Genomic DNA, 26,873 nt, shown 5'->3' on the forward strand with positions numbered 1-26,873 from the left:
CATTATCTCTTTTTATATTTTTTGCTTTGCGATCAACCGAGTCCCGACTATCGTCCGCGCATTCCTACCTCCTACCTACCGTCTCGTCTCGCACATCTTGCCTCGTACATCTCGCCGAGCACAACTTTCAGATTTCAGATTTCAGATTTCATCTCGCCGAGCACGCACATACACAGATACAGACACACACACAGACACGGAAACACACACATACACAGACAAGTACACGCACACATACACATACACAATGCATCGCCATCTACCGCTCCTACTACTCGCCATCGTATCCACGACGGCGTCGGCGTCGTCATCAGGAACCGCTGCGATTCCGGGAATAATGTTCATTCCCCGAGACGTGCTCGCTCGGCGGGCGGTGTGCGGCTTCGGCGAGGTCTGCGGCAGCGGGTGCGCCAGTGGTCCATGCTGTGACGATGCTGCTGGGAGTATGTTCCCTCTTTCTATATGTGGTGAACAGCGGGAATGGAGCTGATGAGGGTGCGAGTAGTTTCCTGCGTGGAAGGATCGGTGTGCACGGATATCGGCGGGGTGGTCGGATGTTGTCCCGCGGGCGAAACGTGTGACTGGCTGCAGGAGTGTAAAGACTTTGCGGCGGAGGAGTGTGCGGGCGAGGGGGCTGAGGGGTGTTGGTCAGTTCTCGTGGTTCATGAGGGATGAGTGCGTGCTGATACGTGATTACGATAGTCCGGAGGAAGCTCCGTACTGTGATCAGGCGAGGAGTATTTGTACTGCCGTCCCTGTCTCCGCCTCCGCCTCCGTCGCCTCCTCATCATCCTCCTCCAGCTCCTCCACCCTCCCCCCTCTACGACTGGCCATCACAACCACCACCTCATCCCTCGCCAGCATCTCGCCAACAACATCCCTCCTCCCAGCAGAGGCAGAAACAACAATCCTCTTCGAAACCTTCGAGACCGCAGTGGCTGTGCCGACCTCACTAGTCCTAGACGAGCCCTTCCCGACCCGGACCTTCGATGCCCTGGACGGCGCACGCATAACCGCAGCCGCAGGGACTGGAACGGCGCAGCCATCGCAACCGTCAGGACTGATCGTGCCGCCGGCGCCGCTGTATCCCGCCAGCAACGGCACGGGCTTTGCGGGCTTTGCGGGGAATGCTAGTGCTGGTACCAACGTGACCGGGAATATGAATCTTACAAGGTTTGAGAGTGCTGCGGGAGGCAGAGCGAGAGGCGCAGGTGCAGGGACGGGCGGAAGGGTCTGGCCGCTGGTTCTGGGTCTGGGCGTCGCGGCGGGCGGGTTCTCGTTGCTGTGAGGGTGGAAAGGGCGGATGCGGGTGGGTGGGAGTTTTTGGCGTTTTGCTCTTTCTTTTCGGTTTGGTTTGGGATGTATCATGTATGATGCGGTGTTTGCACGGTTCGGGGTATGTACCAGTACGATACATATGGTGGCATTGGTGGGCAGACTGAGACGCGTTTGGTTTGAACTTTGGGATGTGTGGGCAATGGAAAATGGGCATATTGTACACTACACTACAAGTATGTAGATATTCTGAATCTTTACGAATCTTTACGAATATCTGCAAGCAATCAGGCACGAGCTGCCCGCTGGGAAGGTTGGTATTCGAATGCCGAGCACGTGAGGTCACTCGCTGCATATGAAGTTTCCCTGACATTCCACACCCGTTCGTGGACAGTGCGAGCGTATACCTAACCCGATATGGCCACGAGAGAAAGCACCTGCACTTGCATTGCTTTTTGGTTTTTTGGTTTTTTGGTTTTTTGGTTGTGGGTAGGTAATCGCGGATTGCTTGTGCGTTGCAGGCGGCCTGTCTAGACCCTAGACTCTAGATTCTTGATCGTGGTGGTGTGGTGCACACACACAAGCCGTTTTAACTTTTCACGTCACTCGTTCGTATTCCGATTGGACTCGAGTGATATTTCCAGTAAGCACCTACTATAGGTATCATAGGAAGAGCGATGTAATGAAGTTAGACGCCTTATGGCAGCCTTGTAACTATGAGGACGAAGCGGACACAACCCGCATGAGAATATGTTTTGGTTATATTTGTATATTTTTTCTGTAAGTCTTTTTTTTTTTCGTAAATAAGGCTTCCACAATCCTGCGTGCTCAGTGCTGTGGATGTTAGTCCTGACTCCTGACTCCGAGTCGTAAGCCTTCCGCAACGCCTACTAGAAGCCACGCCTTATGAGTTCATGAGGGGTTCATAAGGATGATGAGGAGTTTTGAAAAAGAAAGGTTGGAACTTGAAAGGCTTATCCTCTGGAGGCTGAATCGTAGATATGCTGTATCTGGGCCATCCGGCCCGTTGTTGAACATAAATGGGTCTATAACTCAGCAACCATATGGTTACAACCAAACATGATCTGTTCAAAGTTCACATATCCTGGTACCCAGTGCTGATTCTGGCGTCAATTTAGGTGTTCCCATGCTAGTTAAGGAGAAAAATGCCGTCAAGATGCGGAAAACAATATGCTGAAATATCCCAAAACTGTAGGAATACTTCCCATAACCCCTTATCATTTGGGGCTCATCAGATGATTTTCAGTTATCGGAGTCAAAGATGTAGAATATTTGGTATTACATGAGTTGCGGCTGTTCAAAAATTCGGGTTTTCGGCCAAAACTGCGATGTTGAGGGAGCTGTGACCACCCACAGGAAAGGCCAACTAATGAGCATTACGTAGAACCCATAGTACAGCAAGGCGGAGATAATCCGAGGTTCTTGAGACTTTAGAACAATATTTGAGCTCATGGGTGAGCTATCAATGGCCAAAAATCGGTTAAAATCGCATCGTCCGAAAAGCTTGTCGCCACTCACCCACCAAGGGACATAACCAAATCTTGAAAACATAATCATCGGTAGGAGATCACAGAGAAGAGGTCCATCTCATTAGTTGCGGGGTAGCTGGCTAATTAGAGTGACTGTCAGAGCTAGAAAATCCGTATTTTAAGGATACATTGACGGAAAACGAGCTACGGTCCAGGGGATACGCTCGTAAGGATTCTTGGAAATCCTAAGTAGTACATAATGATTTCTTCTACAACAAACCTTATCTCGTGCAATAATTGTCACTTGGCGATGCTCTTCCCCTTCCACTTATGTCCCTAACCTACTCTCCTTCCCCGCTCCGCAGTCCCCCGCCCCCATTCCCATACCCTCCCCCACTCACTATACCGCGTCCCACCCTGCTCCTCGCCGAGTGAACACCACGCTGGCAGCTCAAGGAGGAAGCGGAGAAAGTGCTGCAGTATCCTTCATAGTCTAGTCCGTCCGTCCGTCCGTCCGCCCAGTCTGCCCAGTCCGCCCAGTCCGCCCAGTCCGCCCAGCCCGTCCGTCCATCCATCCCGAGCCTCGAACTGGACTGGACTGGACTGGACTGGACTGGACTGGACTGGAATGGACTGTATGTACCTTGGCATTCCGTCCGTGACTGTGAGCGGTGTTCGAACGGACTACGGTACGGTAGGTAGTCCAAAAAATTCGAGGGCAGGACGGACCGCAGTCGACTGCCGTGTCCACACACGGCTCCAGCCCACAAAATCCATGGACTGGACTGGACGGAAGCGGAACTCGGTAGTCCGTCCTGTCCGGACCAGACTATGTCGAATACTGATGGGACCATGAACCGACATGACCCTTACGGGAGCCTTATGAACTACACGTGCTTAACACTGGCTTATAGAAGGTTTGTACTCTAGCTTTGACCTGGCTTATAGGGCATACATAAGGCTTCCAACTTTATTACATGCCCCCTAGAAAAAAAAAAGATCTTCCTGTTTTATTTCGCATGCAGCCTATCTAGACTATGGCGAAAACATGCCCCCATATGGCACTTACTTCGGTACCTATGGCTTCGAAGCGGGTGACACGACGTGATTGTGATTGCACGGAAACAATGTCACAATGTGTACTGGACAATCGACTGCATTAATCCTCCCCTCCCTCTAAAAACTATCCGGGCTATATATGTATGTACAGGAAACATAAAAATATCTAGATGTGATGTGTACTATAGTATAGTTACGGTACATACATATGGGTTATGCAGCGCTTGACAAAGGGAAGTGGTGCACATAGAAGTTATGCAAAAGAGAGTGTGTGTTTGTGCGAGAGATAGCGAGAGAGCGCGAGAGAGATGATCAGCTTAGACGCGGCACAGACGTCCAAGTCTGTCGTCACCCGCCTTCCAGTCCTCGGAACCGATAGCGGTCTCGGCAAAGAACACACCCTTGGGATCGAACTTCTGCTTGATCTGGTAGAGCTTATCGTACTTGTCGCCGTAGAAGGCCTGGCGCCAGTCGGGCTCGTACGTGTCGGACTCGCCGAGGTAGGCGCCGGATCCGGGCGTGACCTCGCGCCACTGCTCCATCGGGCCGTTGGTGAAGTTGCTGCGGTACTGGTCGATGACGTCAAAGTCGCGGATCGACGCGTCCCAGAGCGTGCCGGTGATGGCGTGAAGCACGGTGTTCCTCCACGCGGGGTTGACGGCAGTCTCGTCGGCGGTGACGCCGCCGGCCGCGAGCGTGGGCGCGATGTTGAAGCCGACCATGTACGACTTAGCGACGACGTCGCGGATGGCCGCGAAGGTGGTGTCGAAGCTGGCGTCGGTGGCCCAGTTCTGGCGGGGGAAGAGACGCGAGCCGGACTGGACGTTCCAGAGACCCACGGTCTCCTTGGGGAAGCCGGCGGCCCACGCCTGCTTGAAACCAGGGTACAAGACGGTCTTGGGGGTGATGGTGATGTTGTGATCGGCGGCGGTGGAGACGAGGGAGGCGAGGAGCGCGGTGACCTCGGCGACCGTCTTGCCCGGGGCGAAGTACGGGAGCATGGTGAAGGTCTGCGCGCCAGAAACTGCGCTGGGGAAGATGTTGAAGTAGGTGTAGATTCCAGCGTCGCCGTGCTCGGGGAACAGGCTCATGTGGTGCTTGATCACCGCCCAGAAATCGTCGTTAGAGTAGTCACCAGCGGCGTACTTGGCCTGGTCGGCCGCGGAGACGGTGAAATCGAAAGTCGAGATGGTCACGGGAATGTCTTCGTACGCCTTGACGGTGATGGAGACGACGACACCGAAGGTGGAACCTCCTCCTCCACGGAGAGCCTGTATGGATTGTTAGGAACGATACGGTGCGTCGGGAAAGAGCGAGCGGCACATACCCAGAAGAGGTCAGAGTTGGTGTCACGGTCGGCGGTCACGAAGCGGCCATTGGCAAGGACGACCTCGTAAGCAAGAACATGATCGGCAGCCATACCCTTGATGCTACCGAGAGGAGAGTGTCCTCCTCCCTGGATGTAACCTCCACCCCAACCAACAGTCTACGGAAAATTAGCATCATGCTAAATAGAATAGAACAGAAACAGTAAGCACTCACCATTCCTTCACCTCCAACAACCATGAGGCCCGCAGCGCTGGCAGCAGCATACAACTCAAACCCCTGGACACCGGAGCCAGCCTTGAGGGCAATACCACTGTATCCATTGCTCTTGTAGTTCTTGATGACAGCAATGTCCTTGAACTTGTGGGTGCGGATACTGAGCGAGTGCGAGCCCGAAGACTTTCCGTTGAAGTCATGGCCGGTATTCTTGATGACCAACCGGATATTCTTGTTGCGGGCAAAGTTGACCGCAGCCTGAACATCCCACGCGTTCCTGGCGTCCACCACGTACAGTGGGTAACCACCAACGGTGCAGGTGGCATTGGCGATGCTACCATCCCCGGGAAGACAGGTCATTCCCTGGTATTGGGGAGACATGATGGATGTGGGATGATTAACGCTACAGAAGAAGAAAAATGCATATCAGTATCATGTCGTGCGAAACAATGGATTGAAGCAGGATATACTCACTGGAGGTCGGAGTTGGTGAACTCGGCGGTGACATTGGCGCACTTGACGGCGTCGTATGCAGATCCGGGAAAGCAGACCTTTCCGATGGGATCGGGCTTGACGAGGGTTCCGCCGACAAAGAACTTGAGGACGGACCAGTCGAAGGCCGAAGGCCATTTGGAATCGCTAGGAATGTACCTGCAGGTAGTGGAGGACGAGCGCTTCTCGTTGGTATCCTCCTGGTCCTCGACACCATCGAGATCTTCTCCGAAGCCCATCTGCTCGCGGTAATCCGCGACATCGGGTTCCGTGAGGACAGTGGACTCAATGGGAAGAACCACGTCCGATGTGTCTCTGGCATCCAGTGGCAATACTGCCGCCGAAGCAAGAGCGGCAAAGAGACCTACAGCCGACACCGATTGGGAGAACTTCATCGTGAGAGAGAATTAGAAGGTTGAGGAGGAGGAACGAGTGTCAGTCGGAAAGCTTCCGAGCAGGTGAAGAACGAACGAACGGATGAGGTAGTTGAGTAAGAGAAAACGTGGGAATAGGGAAGCAAATATACTCCTGGAGTAGCCAGGGTACGATGGGTCGGAATGAGGCGTGAAGCGGCGCGCAATGGAAGAACCTAGCAAAGAAACGTAGTGCCTGGGTATACACAGTGCAGTCACCCCACCACGTAGAGTAAATGCGCCATTGACCTGCACTGGTCTCGATGGTTATTGCCCGACCAGAATAGACCTAGTCACCATGGAGAATTATCATAGATGCAGAACGTCTCTGCCTCACGCAGTCCCCAGAATCTAGAATTACATACGGCATGAAACCCAGTGTAACCTCCCCCATCCCCTTCCCTCCCCATATTGTCCACGCCTTACTTCCCGCGATCTTGCTTGTGGTTTGCTTGGGTTTGCAATTGCAACTGCAACTGCAATTGTCGTGATCCAATCAGTGTACCACCATCATGCCTACCTGCAGCTCTGCCTGGCTGCTGCTGCGGCCTCTCTTCGACAGCCCAACGAGGCGTGCCCCCAGGTTCCGGTGCCGAAAGCCCCACATGCAAAGAAGAGTTCGCACGAGAGCACAAGATACCCCACATACCGGCCCAATCTCTCCTCCGCACGAGTGCATGCGACCGATTTTTGAGGTCTGAGAGCTTCTCGTCGACTCGAGTCGAGTCCGTATTGGCCGCTCCCGAACACGAAAGGAAGCTGGGGTTCGCTGCAGGAACAGACAGAGAGATCTCGCATGATGAATTACCCGCGTCTGTAGCAAGTAGGGGGTCGCATTGACCGAATCAATCATTCGGATAGTGGACACTCAGGGGAGGGGATGGGTCTGTCATGTCTAAGCCTCACCCGATCGCAATCACTCTGCATATGTACGAACATATTAGGGAGGTTCTTTTGGGGGAGATGGGGAGGGGGTGGGGGAGGGGGATTTGTATATACGCACATACAGATGGGCAACTACTAGTAACTAGTAGTAAGTGGGGTTCCGTCTTGGTCGAGCTAAATGGCCCACTGGTCGGTGGATCAGATTTCGGTTGCCCCGGGTGCGTCGCATCGATATCAACCGGCGCCGGCACGTATGACTGGACTGCAGGCGGACAAAATTAATCGACGGCGGATTTTACATGGATGGCATGAAGGTAGCGCACCTGGAGATACATACTAGAGTATATAGCAGAGTACTATGCATGATGCATGCGCCTGCCGCGCGCAAGTTACGGCTCCGGCGGTCATCGTAGCTGGCACTGCGAGGGGCTCGTGTGTCTTTGTAGAGAATATCATCACATGTATTGTACATGTCCCATAGCATACAAGCTTTTCTTCAGTATGGGTCGTCCAAGGCAAACGGCGTACCGGTACTACTAGTACAGTGAACAACTCTGCGAGACTGCGGCACCTTCTCTCTGACGCGGGTCTTCCTACGAGACAGACAGCAAACCGTTTTTCCGGGATAGTTGGGTAGTAATAATAGGTAGCAGTCAGCCTGGTATACGAACTGCTCGATCAGTGGTAGCTGGGTGATGCGCTAGTTGGCGAGCCTTAATGCTCCACATCTACAGGCTCGCTTTGTTTCAAATCTAACTACGGCTCGCTTTATAGTATGGTAGACTCTAGAGTATAGGGGCGACGTAATCATGTAGACGCACCCGCGAAAGGGGCACATCTGCAGCAAGCGTGACGACCAGTGCAGGAATCACCAAACCACTCACATATGGTTACCGGTTACTACTGGGCAGCCGGCAGAAGCCTCCAAGGTAGTTATTGCACTTTGTACTTATGATACGATCCGACACGCAAGCCACCCGCAAGCCACCCGCAGAGTCAAAGCATATAAACGCGCAGTAGTAGGAAACGCGCCCTCGAAAAGGTTTCGGAGCCAAAAGAAACAACCGGCAAACTCGTGAAGAAATCGTCTTGCCGCAAACATCTATTCCTCCTCTTCGTCCCCGTTATCTCCATCATCATCATCAGCTCCTCTGCCGAACAACCGCGCCCACGTAGCGCATCTGAGCGCTGTCTCACCGCGGTGCAGACGCCATGGATCTTCCTCCATGAGTGGCATGCCAGACAGGTGGCGGGGGGTGTGGGGGGGCAACGATCCACCCCGAGAGACTCTGCCGGAATCCGTGCTGCACGTCAGCTCGGTAACACGGCAAGGTCTACAGCAATAGCACTAGGTATCAAATACAGGAGAGTGCTCAGATTCCTCCATAAAGGAGCACTCGAATGCTAAACTCATCGACTGCATACCATAAAGTACTTAACCTTTCTAAGATCTCTCTCTTTCTTAACCTTTCTACCAAACCCTATTGCTGGGTTGCCAGGAAAGGCCAGTAAGGGGTCGCCATAGGCCGTAGCTATGCGATAATAAATCGATGTTCTCTCTGTCTCTCTGTCTCTCTCTCTCTCTCTCTCTCTCTCTACCAAGCCTACTCATCCCCAAAGTCCCCAACGAATCACGATGATGTGGGTGTCGAGGGGGCACTTGCTGATTTTTATCTGAAGTATCTCCGTGGGTGAACTAGACGGTGGCATGAGGGTGAAATCTCGATAATAGATATGCGCCGGATCTTGAAGTGCTAGAATATTGAGCACTCGCAAACGGGAATTCCGAATCAAGCGGGATTGGTGCTGAAATGTTGAGAAATTTCTGGACTGTAGTCCGACCACGTCCAGCAGAACAGCAGAGTTTGGACTGAAAGGACTACCTATGTAGAATAACTGCACTGGCTTCGCCGTGCGGGGAGCCTACCTTGACGTGGGAGTTTGCGTCCTTCTTCGCAATTCCCAAGGCGGTGCATGAGAGCAGCGCTCGTGATAGTCCAGACTCCAGCCTGTACAGCTCCAGCCTGTACAGCTCTCATGTATGGACTGCATTAGTGAGTTCACGAAAGCCAGTCCATCCTAGGCCCACTCAGGTCCTCAGGCTCGCCTGGGCAGCCCGGTGAGCCTGATGGATCATGGACTGGGACTGGACGGTGGTACAATGTATCCACTCTCCCTACCAAGTAGCCAACCCAAGTGACCCAGCCTACCGTACTACTACGATCCCGTGTCGCCTATGTACATACGCTCTCCGGGAGTTCTGATATATGTACCGACAGACTGGATGGACTACCTATTTAACATTCGTCCGCATCCATTGGTAGTAAATGGGCCTGGAACGACGCAGTCCGTCCCGTCAAGAGTCCAGATCGAAGTATGTGCGGATCGGACCATGAGGAACGTTACACGGGACTAGGTAGTCCATGTAGTAAAAAGGTCGATTGACACGCCACTGCTGCATACATACCATGAGCTTGGAAGCCGCTTGTCTGGTCTCGTACAATGGGCCAATGGCCTTCTGAGCTGAATGATCACGGGATGGACTCCCCGCCCGCCAGATCGCGGGGAAAACATGCCCCCCCTCCTCCAGTGTTCTCCATGGTATACGGTAGTAGTCCGTCCCACTTTGGAGGTATGGACGGTATCGGATTATTTCACACAGTATATGACTAAGACTCGGACTGGATGGACGCAGTCGACTGCGCAGCCTGCCGGATAGTCGGAGTCGTAGTTTCCCTTAACCGCCGCTTTTTGGGTTCCTGCTTCGTAGTCGAGCAACACCAAGTAACCCGGAGGATATCCAATCACGACTCCACAGCATGCTTGCCCGAAAATCTGACGGGAACAACACCACCGGTATGTATATACGATCCCCTCAATCTCCACATTCTCGATTCGATTCCGTCTTGCAACCGACCGCAGTTCTTAGCACCGATGGACCGGAGACGGGCTGTCTGGTCTGCTTCCCGCTCGCAATCGGCGGAGGACGGGAGTTAACCTCCCCCGGTCCTGTCCCGCCCCGCCCGGACGGACTGACCGGCCGAATAAAAAACCGCTCTACCGGCGACTGTCGGAGTTTCGGTGGTTCTGGCTGGTATTATAGGTACCGGCGGACCTGTGCGTACATACACACATAATAGTACCAAAAGTCCTCTCCAGAGGCACAATTTCGGAGCTCAGAAACTCCGGAAATCTGGTGTAACTGTAGTTTGTACTCGCGTACCCAGTTGAAACATTGAACAGCCCGCCCCGTGGCCCCGGAAATCCGTGCCCGTATTCGGTGTTTTTGTTTTATCGGCTCCACATGAGTGAGTGTGCGCGGATGTGGACTGGCATGTGGACTGGCAACCCCCTCCCCCCCCCTCCTGGGTGGCGTGATCGTCTGGGGATCTCGGTTCTAGAGTTGGAGGCAGAGGGGTTGCAGACGAGACGAGACGAACCTTCGAGCTTCAGGTATGTACGACAAGGTTGGTGAGGTACGGTACTGGTAGTACGAATCGAGGGAGAGGGTCAGATCAAGGCCCTCCAGTAGGTACCAGGCATGCATAGCGCCCTCCACAACGTGGCTACCTAGCGAATACGGGGAGGGGTTGACTTGACCTTCTACCCTAGAGCCAAAGAGCACTCGGTTACGGTAATACGCTCCGTGCTCGTGACATGTGGACTGTGGCTGTTTCGTACTGTCTTGCCGCCGTCTGTACGACAGAATACAGTACTGTTACCGAACATTCAATCTTACGTAACGGTGCGGTACGATGCAAGCCGCATCGTGGCTTGATGCTGATTCGGATGGCTTTTCTCCAATTGCATGGAATATTCCATTGCCAGACCTTCCATCCGCACACTTGAATGTGATATGCAGGCTGTGGCATGGCTGCACGAAGGGGGAGCACCTAGCTTGTCGACCTGAGATGTCTCCGTGGGGGAACCGCAGACGAAGGCCGTATACGGGACTGCGACAGACACTCCATTGCCAGTATGTAGGCCCGCAATACTCGCGAAAGATACGGAACGGCGAGGGGTTGGCCGGCCAATGACCAGTGGCCGAACAGCATCGCAGCCGACACTTGGCGACAGAGAGATTCCGCTACCAACTAGCAATTACGTTAGCGTTCGCAGCGGCCATATATAGAGTTGACTCGCTCCCTCAATAGCGAGTGCGAAGCCCCGTCGCCGGAAAAACTTGAGTACAGTTGGATTCGCACGTATACCCGGCATAGCCGCCTATTATCTGCTTATAGCCGCGCCGCACCGGTTTTACTCCCACTGCCCCCGGGACACATGGATGCGAGATGTGAGATGATTAAGATGTGATGATATAGGTACTACATGTGCTGCGGTAGATAGTTCGAAAAACTTTTCTGAATGGGAAGTGGGCGAGTGGCGTGTGCATAGAATGCAGGGTGAAGTTCATGGTTCTACTAGTAGAGCATGAGGTTCGATAGATCTTTCTATTTCTTCTCCTTCTTCTTCTCCTTCTTCTTCGTTTTCTTCCGCTCCCGCTTCCGCTTCTACTTCTACTTTTGCTTCTACCTCCGCTCTCTCTAATTCATCTGCATCATCTTCACATTCTTCTCCTTCTTCTTCTTCTCCAGGCTAATCAGATCACCTCTCGGACCACTGAGCGTGATGCATCAGCGTTGTCTTCAAAGGAAGACATAACAAAGACACCTCTGGTGGCACCCACTCCTCGCGCTCTCATTTGCTGCTCGTATCGACCTGTCAATCCGGGAATCTCGTCACATGAAGAGGACAAAGAGGGTGGAGGGAGACGAAGCTTGATTGCTGCAAAATTAAGCCCCCAAAGTTCCCAAGTCCGAGCGGTGAGAACATAGAGTACATATGGGACTACCTAGCCTGCCTAACTAAGTACCTGGTTGCCGGGCGCTTCTTGCGGAAGGTGGGGTCCTGCCTCCGGGTGGCTTGAGTATTTGTACCTGGTGCATTGAATGCAGGACCCTATACTATAGAGCATGATACTAGTAATAATGGTAGTGGGTATCGCTGCACTGAAGCGATATCTACCACATACATACGGTACTCTACATAGAAGAAACATGCCTTACAAGTAACCACAACCGCTGCCTGAGTGCTTCCTATTCGGCATATCTACTCTACGTGTGTTTTACGCACTCTCCTCCTCTCCTCCTCCTCCTGCTCCTCGTATAGGTAAGTACTCAGGCACGCTATCGTGCATGAAATTCTTCAGCATGTGATTCCTCAGCCTTTTGCCTGAATGTCTGGTTTTTGGTAGATGTGTGCATAGAGTACATCCCGTCACCAAAGCCGGGAGAGCTGAAGCGACTTACACCGAGTGTCCGGAACGGGCCAGAGCAGTCGCGACGGCAGATGTGGAAGGAAAAAAAAGCAGATTGACAGCACCGCCGTACGCGGACATAGGTAATACGGTAGCAGGACTGTAGGAAGCGAATCGGCGGGTATGTGTGTACTACCTACATCATACTCTAGGTATAATTACTCTAGTACCGGGACGGATGACAATTAAACGCTTTCCGCGCCGGTATTTCTTCCACGTGTGGCCTGGCTTGGCATGTAGGAAGGTACTTAGGTAGGAGGGTCCTGCGATACGCGAGGAAGTAAAAGGAAATTTGGCCCGAGAACCCCGAGTTCATGACGGAATGGATTTTTATGGTAGGCTACATACCTATAGGTACATAGCCTGCCCCATGTCTCTGATCTCGGAGCTCCTGGACCTCCAGATTCCGCAACTCTGAAAGCCGATCAACCACCCCCTCCCTCTCCCCCCGATCCCCCTATGGTCATCCTATGATGGATGTATTGCTCTAGTATAGGTACTCGCACGGAACATTCGGTAGAAATGTCTCACTACCATCGAACTACTTGTAGATTCCTGCCTAAAACGTCACCCTGTGGAAGGAACTGCATAAGAGAGGAATGCAGTCTCTGAGACTATTAGCAGAGGCATTTTTTACGACTCTCAGGCTGACCGAAGGCTAAAAGGAAGGGATGAACGAAAGCCTGCACCGAAGAAATTCTCAAGATTCTCCGAATGTACCAAACGGTGTCTGTTCTCCGAGGCTTGTATGTAGGCAAATACATACCAAGCAATTCTCACTGGGTTATTAGTGGTAATACTTAGTAGTAGTAGTAGTAGTAGTAGTAGTAGTAGTAGTAGTAGTAGTAGTAGTAGTAGTAGTAGTAGTAGTAGTAGTAGTAGTAGTAGTAGTAGTAGTGGTAGTAATAGTAATAGTAGTAGTAACTGGCACTCTGTGTTCACATCATAGATCCTTCCTCAGCCACGTACCGAACCACTGAACTCGCGATCCGGCCACCAGATGCACCTAGAGTAGTATTATGTAGGCATACTGAGACATCGTGGTCATCTCGTGTGACGCTGCTCGCCAGAGCAGTTACTCTGCTCCTTGGCAGGATGGATGGGGGATTCTTCAGCTTACGCGTAACGAAATGGATGGATCCGCATGCGTAAGTGTCGGTAGCGGTGTGGGCGGAGCTAGAACGGAATGTCGTTCGTTCGGCAGCAGCAGCAGCAGCAGCACATGAAGCCCTCTTAGGGGCATAATCTATACGGGCGGGAAGGGAGAAGTGCATCGCAATCGCTCGCCATTGCTCTCGCAGAAGAATTCACCTAGACCCCGGATCTGAGAAGAAGGCCGGCGCCGCCCATCGTCGTACTATGCAGGGGAAGGGGCCACGCGAAGGTAAACTTTGACCTTGCTGAAGACGATTGGGTGCCTCGAGGGCACCATGGTCACTGTGTCTCACCGGGGGTTGGAGGGGAGGGGAAGGAAGGAAGGGGCTCCCTCGGCGTCCGTGGAACTTTCCATGCTCTTCGTGAGCTGTACAATGTGTCAGACAGTCAGAGGGGAGATGAATGGCTTCTGCTCGGGCCTCTGGCTGACTGACCTTCCGTCGCAGCGGTACCGACCTCACTGGCTGCACGTTTCCCGCTTCCAGCAACCCGAGTGCGTGTGTCTGTACTCTATGAAAACGCACCCAGGATGTCAACCAGGAACTCGGGGTTCGGTATTCGAAGCTCGACACACCATTGCCTGGGGCACCAGACGTTCATCTTGACCGGCGTGTGCCACAGAGCACACTGCCAGAGTAACTACCTGGATCCATAGTTACCGGGCCGGTACTCTAAAGTTGCGAACGCCGAAGCTGCAAGTGCAAGCGCTTCATGCTTGGCTAGTGGGGCAAGTGCGCAGTAGTTGATTAGTGTGGAGAACTTTACATGCAGGCTGGGTAAAAACTCACTCACCTGCGATTGGAGGTGTTGTCCTAGCGCTCCCCACACGAATGCAAACCTCGGAACTAGGTGGGAGAAGGGTGTGTGAAGATCATGGGGATCATGGAAAGAACCACTGGGTGATCCACACGATAATCTGATGATTTTCGGTGCGTAAAGCGTCAGAGGCTCGGACTAGAGTTTGACGAGTACAGACCCACGGGGTTGAGGGTGTTGGGGGGATGGTTTGTGTAGGTTGATCGGCAGCATCGGGGCAGCAGGGAGTCAATTCCGTAGCCTCTCGTGCGGGCCGTCACAAGTGCCCAAGTAAGCACCTACATACACCGATTTTCGGCCAACCCGATGCGCTATCGCATGTTCGGATGATCTCCAGACACCCGCCGTTACCACTCTACTCTACTCCGCACGCAGCCACGCTGCCACCGAACGAGCCTCCTTCTCCGCACTGCCCATCTATCTAGTAGCCAGATAGTACTCCGGACACCGGGTGGCAGCGGTTACGGTGACTCTCTTGGCACTTGCACAGGCCGTGTGCCTGCATCGGCAGCCAAAAGTGCCACATCCACCGTCACGGCTCCCAGCAAGGAGCAATCGAGCAGGTACAGCAAGCATTCCGATGCTTCTTCACATTCTGCAGCTATTCGCACACACACATACATAGCCTCTCTCTTCAGCTCCGCATACGCACTCGCTTATTTAGCATTAGCATGAAACCTGCTTTCACGGAACCCTCTCGGTAAGGATTCTGCTGTCGGAGGGGTTGAAGTCTTACAGATTTGCTTTTATTCTCTCAATTTCCCACATCTCCCACCACCCCTCCCCCCCTCCCCCGGCCCGGCGGTGTAGTTCCCCGTAACACATCTTCCCAAGTATACCCAGAACCTTTTTTTTCTTTAACATAGGAATCTATGATAAAGACACGCCCTGCAGCACCTCACCATCCCCACACCATCATCCAAGCTACCATCCCCGTTGAAACGGGCCCCGTCACCACGGTTGCGAGTGTTAGAGTACAGTTCGAAGACGACCGACTCTACACTTCACTATCATAGGTCTTCAGTTATCACCGCCGGACGGCAGTCCTGATCCCGAGTTCGAGCCGGCAAGAAAAGATGTCAGTCGCACCGGTGGAATGGCCTCCGTACGAGGAGCTCGATCACTCGAATCGACAGCAGCAGTTCATAATAGTCATCATGTTCTTCACCGTGATTGCGACGGTCTTCGTACTCGGTCGTCTGTACACTAGGTCATTCGTGGTGCGCAGTTTTGGCAATGGTAGGTCCCTTCAGTTCCCCCTCCCCCACCCTCAATTCTCTGTGTGATGGACTACTAACGATCTTGTCCAGATGATTGGGCAATATTTTTGGCAGCGGTAAGCTTGAGCCCCAAGTTCACGAAGCTTCGGCTCGAAGAGATGCTGATATTTTCGCTGTGGAAAGATATGCTTGTGGGCAAGCAGTTTGACCAGTGTAATATGTGAGTACCGACACAACTAGCTTCAAGGCTGTCCATCCGATTCCATTGCTGACATCACGGAATGTAGATGTCCAGCGCGGCCACATTGGATATCATGTATGGGACTTCACCTTCGAGCAAGCGAGATGGACGTCGACTCAGAAGGTCTGCACCACGCCACTTACTATCAATCCCGAGATATGTAGCGCTGACGACGTCATTCTTCACAGATGGCTATTGCAAATCAGCTACTCTATAATCCAGTTCTGACACTCACCAAAGCCTCGCTGCTTCTCTTCTATCTGCGTCTCAGCATCAACGCTGCCTTTCATCACTGGGTATGGGCGACAATGTGGTTCACTGTAGGGCTGGGAATCTCTACCTTCATTGTCGATCTGTTCCAATGCACGCCCGTCGCCTTCTTCTGGGACCCTTCGATTGTTGGTGGAAAGTGCATCGACCAGTTCTTATTCTACTTCATCACCGCCGGAATCAGTACTGCCACCGACCTCTGGATTCTCCTCCTACCTATGCCCATTTTCTGGGGTCTGCAGATTTCCGTCAAGCGGCGTATCATTCTGATTTCCCTCTTCGCACTCGGCTCAGTGTAAGTTTCCTCTCCTTCATGGCACCCCACCTACAAACAGAACTGATGGCCATTTCCAGCGTCGTCATCATGTCGATTCTCCGTCTCAACGCTCTGCACCGCGTCTTCTTCCGCACGAACGACCCGACGTACGACGACGTTGTCATATGGTCCAACATGGAACTCTGCCTGGCAGTAGTATGCACCTGCATTCCGGCGTTGCGGCCGCTGTTCTCCAGGCTCTTCCCTCGCATCTTCAGCTCGGTTGGCCAATCCGCCTACCAGTCCTCTGGCCAGGGCTACGTGGCCGACGGCTCACGCAGCGGTACACGAAGGAGAGCAACAGCTCAGAATTTCGGGCTGGAAGAGCTCGGAGTTGCCGACTCCAAGGGCGTCTACGGAACCGGACCGAACAAATCCACTAGCAACGACAGCGAGGAGATGATTATTGGAAAGTCCGCGAGCGAACTCACGCAAACTCCTTCACCGAGCGTGGGATTTGATCTGCCCTCACCGGGGCATGCGCACGTCCGCGATGCTGGCTTCGGGACCGCGCGGTGAGAGTGATGATGTTTTAGGTTGAGCGATTGCATATGTACAAGCTCTGTGTGTTTTGCATGGGAGATGCAGTGTCAGTGGACACAGACCGGTCTCCCGTCCCGCCTGAGGGGACATGCTGCTCCGGCGTGGTTTAATGACCATTTCCTTTGTCTCTTGGTGTTTTTTTCTTTGGGATTGATAAGGTACCGACACAGTATTGGGAGCGGTTAATAGCTTTACATAAGTGCTTACATATAAATAATGTGAATGAATTGAAACCATGCAACGTAATAACCTTCCGTGCCACACAGGAAATCCCACAGTGTGGGTTACGCGGCCCCAGGAAGCGGGATCGGTGCGGGACGAGCGCAACCGCACCGTTAAGCTATTGTCCGTCCCGTTCACTTTATTTCACCGGCGGCCTGATATCATCCAATGGGAGGGTTCGACACTGTTTGCAAGGTAAACACCCACTCCCAAGCCCCTCCTCTCCCTTCCTCCCTTCCTTTCCCACTTCCTACCTCCCTCTCTCACATCCTCCTCTGGTGTAAACCCCTTCCCATATCATCCGCTGCACGGCAAAGAACGGCAGTTTCAAGGCATCCATCTATCCTAAACGGCTACATATTCAATTTTCCGCACGGACCGTCGTCGTCGTCGTCGCGATGCCGGTTGAATCCCCAGGAACCCCGGGCCGGTCCGACATCCACACACACACGCGCGCACACACATACACGCACCATCACGACGAAACCATAGCGTTGCGGGCCAATGGATCACGAATCACGATCGCTCGTGCCTGATCTACTCTACTCTACTCTAGAGTTGGTACTGCGCTCGCTCGCACATGTCAGTCGGCGTGTGATATGTACCCAGAGTAGGTACCTAGAGTATGTACCTAGAGAGTGCGGGCGAACGGACGTATCATAGGTATCATACATATCAGCGACGTTTCTTCCTTCCGCCTTCGGCCTTCTACGCGCGATCGACTGGGCCATAAAGGGAAGATATGCCAACCTTTACCCACGACGACGGCGACGACGACGACGGCGACGACGAAGCGCCAAACCGTTAGAGTGCGAGTGCGAGTGCGCGGAAAACCGGAAATATCTCACCGCCGCCGCCGACTGCTTTTTTCTTTCTGTCGTATACCGGTAGATCCCACTACATACTTGCAGTCCGCGCGTTTCAGCATAAGCAGGTTCCCAGAACATGGTCGTATCTTTGTAAGTACATACATAGACCAAGCGACGCACCACCGTACCGGCGATGACGGACGTTCGAAGGAGGAGGAGGGCATTTAACCTAGAAATCAGCCCTTTCTTTTCCACCTATCCCACCTTCGCCCCCGTTCCCCCCCCCCCCCCATGCGGGGCCGTGCGGTGCAGGATCCAACCCGGCGGTGAGAGGGGAGGGATTCATATGACATCCCGGCAGTTATCCATTTAATCCATTCCTTTGATCTTCTTCTCAAAGCCAGTCTGTGGACTGTACATATGTATGTAGGTTTGGATGGAGATGCGGTCCCGACATCGACTTCGGCTCTACCGTTTCTCCATGGTGATGGTGGTCTACGGTACCAATGAACTTGCGCAGCAGCACTGCGGCCGTTTCACCTGCCCGCAGCCGAATCAACACTCACCGACCCACCGTATATAACTGTGTATCTACCTAGATATGTAAGGGATGAGGCGTGCTGCGTTCCCCCACCAACCAACCGCTGATGACGAGAGCGTCGATGGCTTTTGGCCGTTGAACAAGCATCGCGCGGCAAAAACGTGGGATGGAGTGGGTACCATGGTCGTGGTGGCGGCGAGAGGATCAAAGCGCGGTCCGTCGGGTTCCGACATATATACCCAGCACTACACCCGGCTCAGGCCTCAAGGATCAGCCCGTTTCGCACGTTTCATGGCTTTTGAGGCGATCATCGATACGAGGATTCAGGACACAAAGACATAAGTATGCCCTAAAATCTCCACATACGAGGAGATGAAAGTGAGAGAGGAAATCCAGCATCTACGGAATACGGTATGAAGAGAGCCCGGAAGGAGAGATCTCATCTCGCTCGGCTTCGGCGGTACCGGTAAAGGCGACTCCACCTCGACCGGAGGCCAAAGCGGATCGATCTCGAGTGATATCCGGTAGAGTGGGTACTTACTTAGCTGATCGGGGACTTTTCGCCAAGAGTTTGCGCTTCTTCGTCGTGGTCGTCGGCACGGCAGGTTCGCACGGATGTAAGTCGCCTTTGCCGGTGGAGTCCGGCGCACTGTGCTATGTCTGACTGAGTCAGCCCCCCCGATCCCGCTCGCCGAAGCATTAGCGCTACTGATTTAAAATATTGCGAGGACGAGGGGATTTGCTGTCACTTCTGTATGGATTTGGTTGTGGAATTTCTTTGTCAAAATGTTGTATTGTAGATACCTCTACCGGCCATAACCTTAGGGTTCCATGCTGTATGAATAATCAATCAATCAATCAATGATGCACCGCCGATAGTAGGATGACTAAAGCTTGTTAGTCAGCCTCTGTATCGAGGCCAACGAACACCGGCACATCACCGGCGCGGCTGAGGAGATGCTCGAAGCACGGAGATACAAAAGCCAGATTGGTAATAGACGACGACCTGACATAAGCTACATACATGCGGGGAAAATTACCAGGCGTCCATGCCCCACCGCACATGCTCCATAACTATGGCGTATATATTCAGGTATGTACATTGCCTTGAAAAGAAATACAAAGAATCAGCGGTTCTCGCATGTGCAATCATTGATTCTCACTCGGAGATGTTCTTACATCGGTCCGGAAAGTCTCTTAAACTTCTTCGATGCGCCCGGAAAGAACAGCTATCCGCTCACGGTGCTATTGATCCTCTTCTCGCGCGCTCTTTCTAACGGGAGAAGCCTCAATGGTTCAGCGCCTGGTGTGCCAAAAATAGCTCACCCCAGCCACACTTGATCGCACTCACGTAAGTACTCAGCCCTTTCGCGCTGCAGTAGCACCTTGTCCGACCAATGGCTGTTCGTGCAGCAGATGTGCATACCTCTGATGCCATGTCAACCCATCTCAAAAACCTGCCGGTCGCTGCTGTACAGCGGGCCAGCCAACGAAGACGAATGCATTCCTGCAAACGGGGGGCGCCTGAACTGTCAACTCTTGCATGGTTCTACAGCGCAGTGTTCCCTCAACGTGGTCAATGGCCAGCCCGGGCCCCGTCAATCGCCCACCACCACCTTATACGTCGACATATAAAAAACCCGTTCCCCTCCCTGGGATCCCCGCAGTGCGAAAAAAAAATATTCCCGGATTTCTCAAACAGTCAAACTCCCCGCAGCCACACTAACCATCGCACCGCCAATGTCGTCCGCCATACCCCGCTCGTGTCCGCCCCTGCGACCCGCCCGCTACTCCGCCCCGCCCGCGCCAGTATCACGTGCGTCCGAAAGCAAACTATCGCCGACCTTCAGCCAGCTCGGGCGCTCGAACGCCACCACGCGCCGCAGCGTCTCGAATCCCGGCCGCCGCCCGTCGAAGCGCCGACAGCTGCCGCTCGATACGAGTTCCGAGAAGACGTACGCGTGCATGGCGGACGAGCTCGCGGCGCTGGTGCAGGCGGCGATCGACGACATCGCGATCGATCGCACGGAGGGATCGGGCGAGGAGGTGCTGGTGGTGGCCGAGAGGAGGTCGCCGCTGCTCGCGGAGGCGAGGCTGCGGAGGCCGTTCGGTGGGAATCACCACTACGAAGACGGGGAGGGGGATGATTCGTCGCTGCTACTGGCCGATGAGGAGCAGGAGGAGCAGGAGTACTACAGCCTACATGACTCTCCGTTCTCGGCCGAGCTCGCACCGGAACCACTAGCACCCACGCCCTCGACCACTCGATCGTCGCCGGTCGCGACGCCCGGCCAGATGAAAGGGGACGATTACTTCCGCGTCGTGGTGGCGTCGTCATCGTCGTTATCAGCTGTAGATGCCGATGCGGCCGGGTTCGCGGATGCGCTGGATGAGGCCATGCACGACCTCTTGGAGGGCTTTCGGGTGAAACGCGGTCCCACGGGCGCGGGCGCTGTAAATGATTGGTAAAACGGACAAGAAATGTTGTACAACAGCGCAGGCCGGGGGCGATCCTTAGCGTCGTGAATGTACCGCTCTTGGTTACGTGTTTCCTCGATGCAAGCTGCCGGGCCTCCCCGAAGCGAGTTGCAAGGTCATGGGCACGCACTCGAGCCCATGGCTACGACGGAATCGAAACGATAGCGAAACACCCAGGGTGGAATGCGGTCATTGTTTCCTTTGTATCTCTCTTAATTCGGAGAGGTTTAGGGGGGGAGGGAAGAAAATCGTCCGGCTCGGACAATGGGCTGAGGAGAACGATCAGGCCGGCCCGGCAATGGAGAGACGACGAGACGTCCAGAGTACGATAATTGTTGATGATGAGGATGATGAGGATGACGCGCGACGAGTGATGGCAGTCGGTTGGCAGTCGGTTGGAATCGTTACAGGATATTGTCTCCGTATGTAACAAAAAGGGATCGCTGGTATATACTTTTGACAGCCGTGAACCATTGCTGGGCGAATGATCGAAGACCCATCCATCTTCCGCGCTAAATGTACCACTTCACCAGTGACCCTCTTTGATTGATTGATTGTTCATACAGCATAGAACCCTAAAGTTATGGCCGGCAGAGGTATCTACAATAAAGCATTGACAAAGAAATTACACCACCAAATCCCAGAAACAGAAATGACAGTCAGTGAACTCACGACATCGAGAAAAGCCGTGCATCCAAGTATTGATATCGCGTTCCTGTGATACCTACTGCGCTTAAACATCGGAGGTGGCCCGGATGGGGCGCCTGAATGACGCGCGCTGGCCGCCCAACTTCTCCCCCAGCCTCCAGGCTTTCGCGAGCGCCACAGCTCAGCACCGGGAGGAGCGACGTATACCGGTACTACGGTAGCAGGCTCATCCAGTCTGTGCGCGCCCAGGCAGGGAAGAACGGTATAGTCTGCACAGGCGGTATGCGAAACAAAGTGATTCCCTCTCTCTCTCTCTCCCTCTCTCTCTCTCCCCATCACTCTCACGTGCACACCCCGACCTTGAGCGAGAACGGGCTGCATAATTCATGATCCATCACGCTTCGTATGTACCTCTCGGGTCTAAGAAAATCAGACGGCCCCCCATCGGACATGCAATGGTTATAGTACATGAGTACATTTCCTACGGACAGCGGGGAGTCACACCAATCATCAATGGCACGGCCATCACCAGCTACGTCCATGTAACATGGCCGAAGAGGGTGGGTATCGACATCCTCTACATACGCAGCCATACGCGGCCATTCTTCTCATTCTTCTCATTTTCCACAGTCGCGGCCAAATGATGCTTCTTGGTGATCGGGTTACTGCCTATCACGTAGTGCTTCTTCCCGCCACCGATCATCCCGATTCCCATCCATCTCGAGCCCCGAGCCCCAAACTCCGGAACCCCGCCTGTGAATCAGAGGCCTCCGCAACGTCCGAGCCAACTCCCGGATCGAGGCTGGCCGCTGGAAGCCACCCGTCCGTACATACTGCGGCTGACTACCATATGTTTACTTCCGTCGCGAGAGAGCCAAAGATCTCGGGATTATGCCGCCTCGAATCCGTAGCCGAGAGAATTTCCGGATGGCATCCGCGGAATATCACTCGGCTGGCCGTCACGACTCACTAATTCCGAAAGACGTTTGGAGACTTGATATATTCTAGGTAGTACATACTGCGATGGAGAAAGGCGAATATCAAGGTTTTAAAAACCTTTGACCGGAGGCGGTGAGTCGGTGACTGCCAGCCGCTTTACTAAGTAGTGTGTCGGTGACAGCCTGACAGGAGTTGGAGCTGGATCCCGGCGACGCATAAAGTGATGACACCACAGAAGTGCCGGCCGGCCAATGTTTGAGTCAAGGAGAACACGCCAAACCAGGTAGGTAGGAAGTAGGTAAGTCAGCTGCGAACAGGTCTGACAAGTCGAACACTTCACCACTTCACCTTCACCACTCCACCTTCACCACTCCACCACTCCACAGGACTTGTAGTTATACTGGAGGTAATATTAATATACTGAATCCCCCCCTCAAAAGAAAAAGCCAAAAATATCTCCAGATAGTAGAGTGCCTTTACATATTACCCGTTGAAATCTCGCTAGAGTACCTGTATATCTGCATACACACACTCTGTGTACATAGAATCAAGATTGCCGCTCTCGCGGCTCGCTTCCGGACGTAGGCATGTACGAATCCGAAGTTCGAACTGTCTTGCCCTGGCCTGATCTGCTGCAGAGTGCAGAGTGGAGTAGATATCTTTGTCGGATCACCTCGGATGGCGCTGGGCGGATGTTTTACGAACGGCGTCCGCCGAGCGAAGCCGGCCGGCCGGCAGGGAGCTAGGTACCACGGAAGCTTGCGGAAGGTCCGCGGAGCGAGCGATCGGAGTGCGCGACGCACGGAGCTGGAGGGAGCGAGGGTATCGCGGGATATCGCGGGGGGCCGAGGTAGGGAGGTGCGAGTGGACGGCTATTATATCTACTCTACATATTTCTGCAGATACGGTGGTCTACATACCTAGCGAAGAGAGTGTGTGGGGGTGGTCTACTACCTGTTGTACTCATATCAGATTCGATATCGCTCGTATGCTATACATCCCGTTTGTATCACTCACTCACTCGGAGCAGGAACACGGGATGTGATGTCGTGGGGTTCCCCTCTCCCCCTCCCTCGCTCCCTCGCTCCCTCGCTCCCTCGCTCCTCGGGGATCCATCCGGAAGGGTTCAACAAGCAGCGCAGAAGTGACGGCCGCCATGCCAGTCCGAATGACTTCCTGCAGGTACCGTCACATCGCTCGCGCTGCTGCTGCTGCTTCTGCTGCGTTCGTCCGTACTAGTATATGTAAGTAAATGTACCTGCGCAGACCCATCGTGCACTGCAGATGGAATCGCCTTCCCCCCCTCCGTCTCTCCGTCCCTCTTCCCCGCCCGCGACTCCGTGGCCTTGCACATCTATGAATCCATGAATCCATCGGAGATATGCTGCCTATGTGAGCGTGTGCCTGCGTACTCTATGTAGCTTTAGAGTAAGGCAAAGTACGTACGAGTAATGAGCGCACTCATCACAGAGCACTGGTTACTGACTGCTTACGGGAAATAATAGAGATACATAGAGACGGGAAGAGTTTTCGTGCATGGGGGTTTGTGTATGTGTGGGGGAGATGGGGGGGGGGGGGGGGCTTCCTGTCTGGTCGAGCTGTGTATCCACGGTAATAGGTACTCTACGATCAGATGTCGCCAGGAATCACAGACAAGTCAGCCATCGAGCTCTGGTATCATCACATCACTCTGATTCACACCACATCACATCACACCCCCCGATTCGCGCGAGCCAGGCAGGCTTGTTTGTTTATTTGTTTATTTGTTTATTTATGTGTTCGGTTCGGAGCGACTGATGTCTGTCTCTCTCTGTCTCTGCCTGTCTCTCTCTCTGCCTGTCTCTCTCTGCCTCTGTCTCTGTCTGTCTCTCTCTCTGCCTGTCTCTGCCTGTCTCTCTGTCTCTCCCTCTGTCTGTTGCTCTCGCGCTCGCTCTCGCCCCCACCCCCCCACCCCCCCACCCCCCCCCCCCACCCCCAGTCGCGAGTCGTGACCACAACGACAACCATCAATCAGCCAGCCAGCCCGTCAGCCCAGCCCGTCAGCCGCGCTTCGGATCGAATTTTCCTTTTGCTTTCCTTTCTTTTCTGCCCTCACGCAGCCAAAAAAAAAAAGAGCAATCTCCCTCCTCGCTCCTCCTTGAGTCCTCCCCTGCCACTCACTCGGCTAAACACACAAGCCGCATCAGCACGCTGCATCAGCACACCCGTAGCGAGCGAGTGGTGAGGTGTGACGGACTCGGGAGGGAGGGAGGGAGGGAGGGAGGGAGGGAGGGAGGGAGGGAGGGAGGGAGGGAGGACGACTGCCAGTGCAACAGTGCAAGTACAAGCGTGCCGCCACCACCACCCACCACCACCCACACTCAGGCACCCACCCACCCACCCACGCCCCTTTTTCCTGCAGCAGGAACACTTATGCACACGCGCATGGCGAGCGAGCGGGTAAATATGAAAAGAAAAGGCTTTACATACATGCAAACCACAACAGCATGTGTAGATCGAAGAGAAGACTCAGGAGAGAACGCCGTGTTGTGTCGTGTGGAGACGGACAGACAGGCAGGCAGGCATGGCCGCGCGGTGGTGTCGCCATCCAAAAGCGACCACAGCCGGGTGGCCGGGCAGATTATCCGGTGCAGTCTGTCGTCGTTGCATGCTGCTGCTTCTCGCCAATTCATGATCACCGCAAGGAAGCGATCTGTGCCAGACCGTGGGCGTCAGGGTCGGTACATAGAATCGACACGTTTTTGTTCACATCACTCACATCACTGGGGAAAGAAGAAAAAACGTGCACAAACTTCAAAGGCACGATGCGAATTAATAGCACGGAAACCAAAATAGTGAATTGTTCCCCCTCCCTCCCTCCCTCCCCTCTCCGCCACCCCATTACAGAATCCTCACATCATTATACCGCGCGCACACACACATAAAGTAATCCCCACATCCGATAGAACTCCGCGTCGTTTCGTCCACATAAAATACAGATTTCCAAATGTGTCCCAACACAAACTCCCCATCGTTCTCGTGAAAAGATAATAAAAAATCAGTGGTGCGCACAACCCGTACCATGAAGATGAAAAGAAAAATAATTAAGTCGTACATAATCGCATCAACTACACTCCGCAAACTCAAAAAGACGCACGCTCAAGCAAAAATACATACTGCCTGCCTACCGGCTCCGAGAGAGCTGGCGGGAGGAGACAACGGTCATGCGATTTACAGGAGGTAGGCGACGAGTCCGAGGACACCGGCGAGGGCACCACCGGCGACGGTGGCGCGGTTGGCAGCACCTTCGAAGACTTCGGTGGCCGAGGCGGCGGGGGGAGCGGTCGAGGGAGCGTAGCTGGGGGAAGACGAGGTCTCGTTTCCGTAGCTGGGGGGAGTGCCGGTGCCGGTGGACATGGGGGGCACAACGTAGGTGGGAGTGTCGACGGGGGTCTCGACGGGGTACTCGGACTCAACGGGAGTCTCAACGGGAGTCTCGACGGGGTACTCGGACTCAACGGGGGTCTCGACGGGGGTCTCGACGGGAGCAGCGGTCGAGTAACTGATACGGAGGTTAGAAAATGTTCAGGTGTTGATGGAAAGAGGGAAAAAACTCACGTCTTGGTCAGAGTGCAAGGGCAGTCGGTGATGGTCAAGGTGGTGGGCTCAGTGACGGTGTAGGTGTGGCCGGCCTCGACGTACTCGGTGGGCTCAGCGCAGAAGGTGGTGTAGGAAGTCACAACCTCGGTGGAAGTGTACTCAGTGGAGTTGTCGTAGGAGTAGGCCGAGACGGTCGACGCAGCGACGGCAACGATGATGGTAGAGTAACGCATTTTGGTGGATTTGGTATGGGGTTTAGAGGGGACTGAGAAGGTGTATTAAGTATTCGGATGTTTTGAAACGAAAGACTGCGTTTGAAGCGGGAGAGTGCGAGGGATGATTGATCGAAGCGACTGTGGGTGAGGAGGAAAGGAAAACGAGACCGGAGTGGTCAGCGGGACGTCTTTATACCAAGTGGGTTGATGGAGAATGCGGGAAGTCGAAGAGGAAATTCCGTGCTACTGGAGTAACCATGCGGGCTGGGGAGCGCTGTAGTTTTCCCGCCACACCACCATAACGCGAACCTGGCTGTGGGAGGCCGCCTCCAGCGCTAGTCGGCTGGGTGGGGTGACAACGAGCTGCGTGTATAGGTAGTAGTTAGAGTAGATAGAGATGATAGTTAC

At 53.8% G+C, this 26,873-nt stretch overlaps 7 protein-coding genes across 7 annotated transcripts; 4 read left to right on the forward strand and 3 right to left on the reverse strand.

The window, feature by feature from the left end:
* Nucleotides 1–16: 16 nt before the first annotated feature.
* On the forward strand, nt 17–1,377 carry BZA05DRAFT_58243 (uncharacterized protein). Its single transcript, XM_051488448.1, has 3 exons — nt 17–443; nt 506–647; nt 703–1,377. Exons 1-3 carry the CDS (start codon nt 248–250, stop codon nt 1,286–1,288), a joined length of 924 nt encoding a protein of 307 aa, XP_051338805.1. The 5' UTR covers nt 17–247; the 3' UTR covers nt 1,289–1,377.
* Nucleotides 1,300–1,549, forward strand: BZA05DRAFT_399666 (uncharacterized protein). Its single transcript, XM_051483826.1, has one exon. The coding sequence runs from the start codon at nt 1,304–1,306 to the stop codon at nt 1,517–1,519; it is 216 nt and encodes a 71-aa protein (XP_051338806.1). The 5' UTR covers nt 1,300–1,303; the 3' UTR covers nt 1,520–1,549.
* Nucleotides 1,550–3,919: 2,370 nt separating this feature from the next.
* On the reverse strand, nt 3,920–6,545 carry BZA05DRAFT_374224 (uncharacterized protein). The gene is made up of 4 exons (XM_051481754.1): nt 5,841–6,545; nt 5,367–5,769; nt 5,152–5,310; nt 3,920–5,095 (listed from the first exon to the last, which is right to left on the reverse strand). Exons 1-4 carry the CDS (start codon nt 6,251–6,253, stop codon nt 4,142–4,144), a joined length of 1,929 nt encoding a protein of 642 aa, XP_051338807.1. The 5' UTR covers nt 6,254–6,545; the 3' UTR covers nt 3,920–4,141.
* A 6,327-nt stretch (nt 6,546–12,872) lies between these two features.
* BZA05DRAFT_436612 (uncharacterized protein) lies at nt 12,873–14,228 on the reverse strand (the record flags this gene model as incomplete). Its single annotated transcript, XM_051486417.1, has 5 exons — nt 12,873–13,405; nt 13,443–13,479; nt 13,922–13,995; nt 14,063–14,106; nt 14,153–14,228. The coding sequence occupies 5 exons, from the start codon at nt 14,226–14,228 to the stop codon at nt 13,274–13,276; spliced, it is 363 nt and encodes a 120-aa protein (XP_051338808.1). The 3' UTR covers nt 12,873–13,273.
* Nucleotides 14,229–15,294: 1,066 nt separating this feature from the next.
* Nucleotides 15,295–17,075, forward strand: BZA05DRAFT_58323 (uncharacterized protein). Its single transcript, XM_051488449.1, has 6 exons — nt 15,295–15,683; nt 15,755–15,780; nt 15,848–15,884; nt 15,952–16,028; nt 16,094–16,470; nt 16,530–17,075. Exons 1-6 carry the CDS (start codon nt 15,521–15,523, stop codon nt 17,008–17,010), a joined length of 1,161 nt encoding a protein of 386 aa, XP_051338809.1. The 5' UTR covers nt 15,295–15,520; the 3' UTR covers nt 17,011–17,075.
* A 2,806-nt stretch (nt 17,076–19,881) lies between these two features.
* BZA05DRAFT_58341 (uncharacterized protein) lies at nt 19,882–21,221 on the forward strand. Its single transcript, XM_051488450.1, has 2 exons — nt 19,882–20,675; nt 20,782–21,221. Exons 1-2 carry the CDS (start codon nt 20,004–20,006, stop codon nt 21,073–21,075), a joined length of 966 nt encoding a protein of 321 aa, XP_051338810.1. The 5' UTR covers nt 19,882–20,003; the 3' UTR covers nt 21,076–21,221.
* Nucleotides 21,222–25,881: 4,660 nt separating this feature from the next.
* BZA05DRAFT_419125 (uncharacterized protein) lies at nt 25,882–26,483 on the reverse strand (the record flags this gene model as incomplete). The annotated part of the gene is made up of 2 exons (XM_051485560.1): nt 25,882–26,212; nt 26,269–26,483. 2 exons carry the CDS (start codon nt 26,481–26,483, stop codon nt 25,882–25,884), a joined length of 546 nt encoding a protein of 181 aa, XP_051338811.1.
* Between the last annotated feature and the right edge of the window lie 390 nt (nt 26,484–26,873).

Source organism: Tricharina praecox (assembly GCF_024521635.1).
Source record: "Tricharina praecox strain CBS 144465 chromosome Unknown BZA05scaffold_14, whole genome shotgun sequence".
In the NCBI taxonomy this organism is placed as follows: domain Eukaryota; kingdom Fungi; phylum Ascomycota; class Pezizomycetes; order Pezizales; family Pyronemataceae; genus Tricharina; species Tricharina praecox.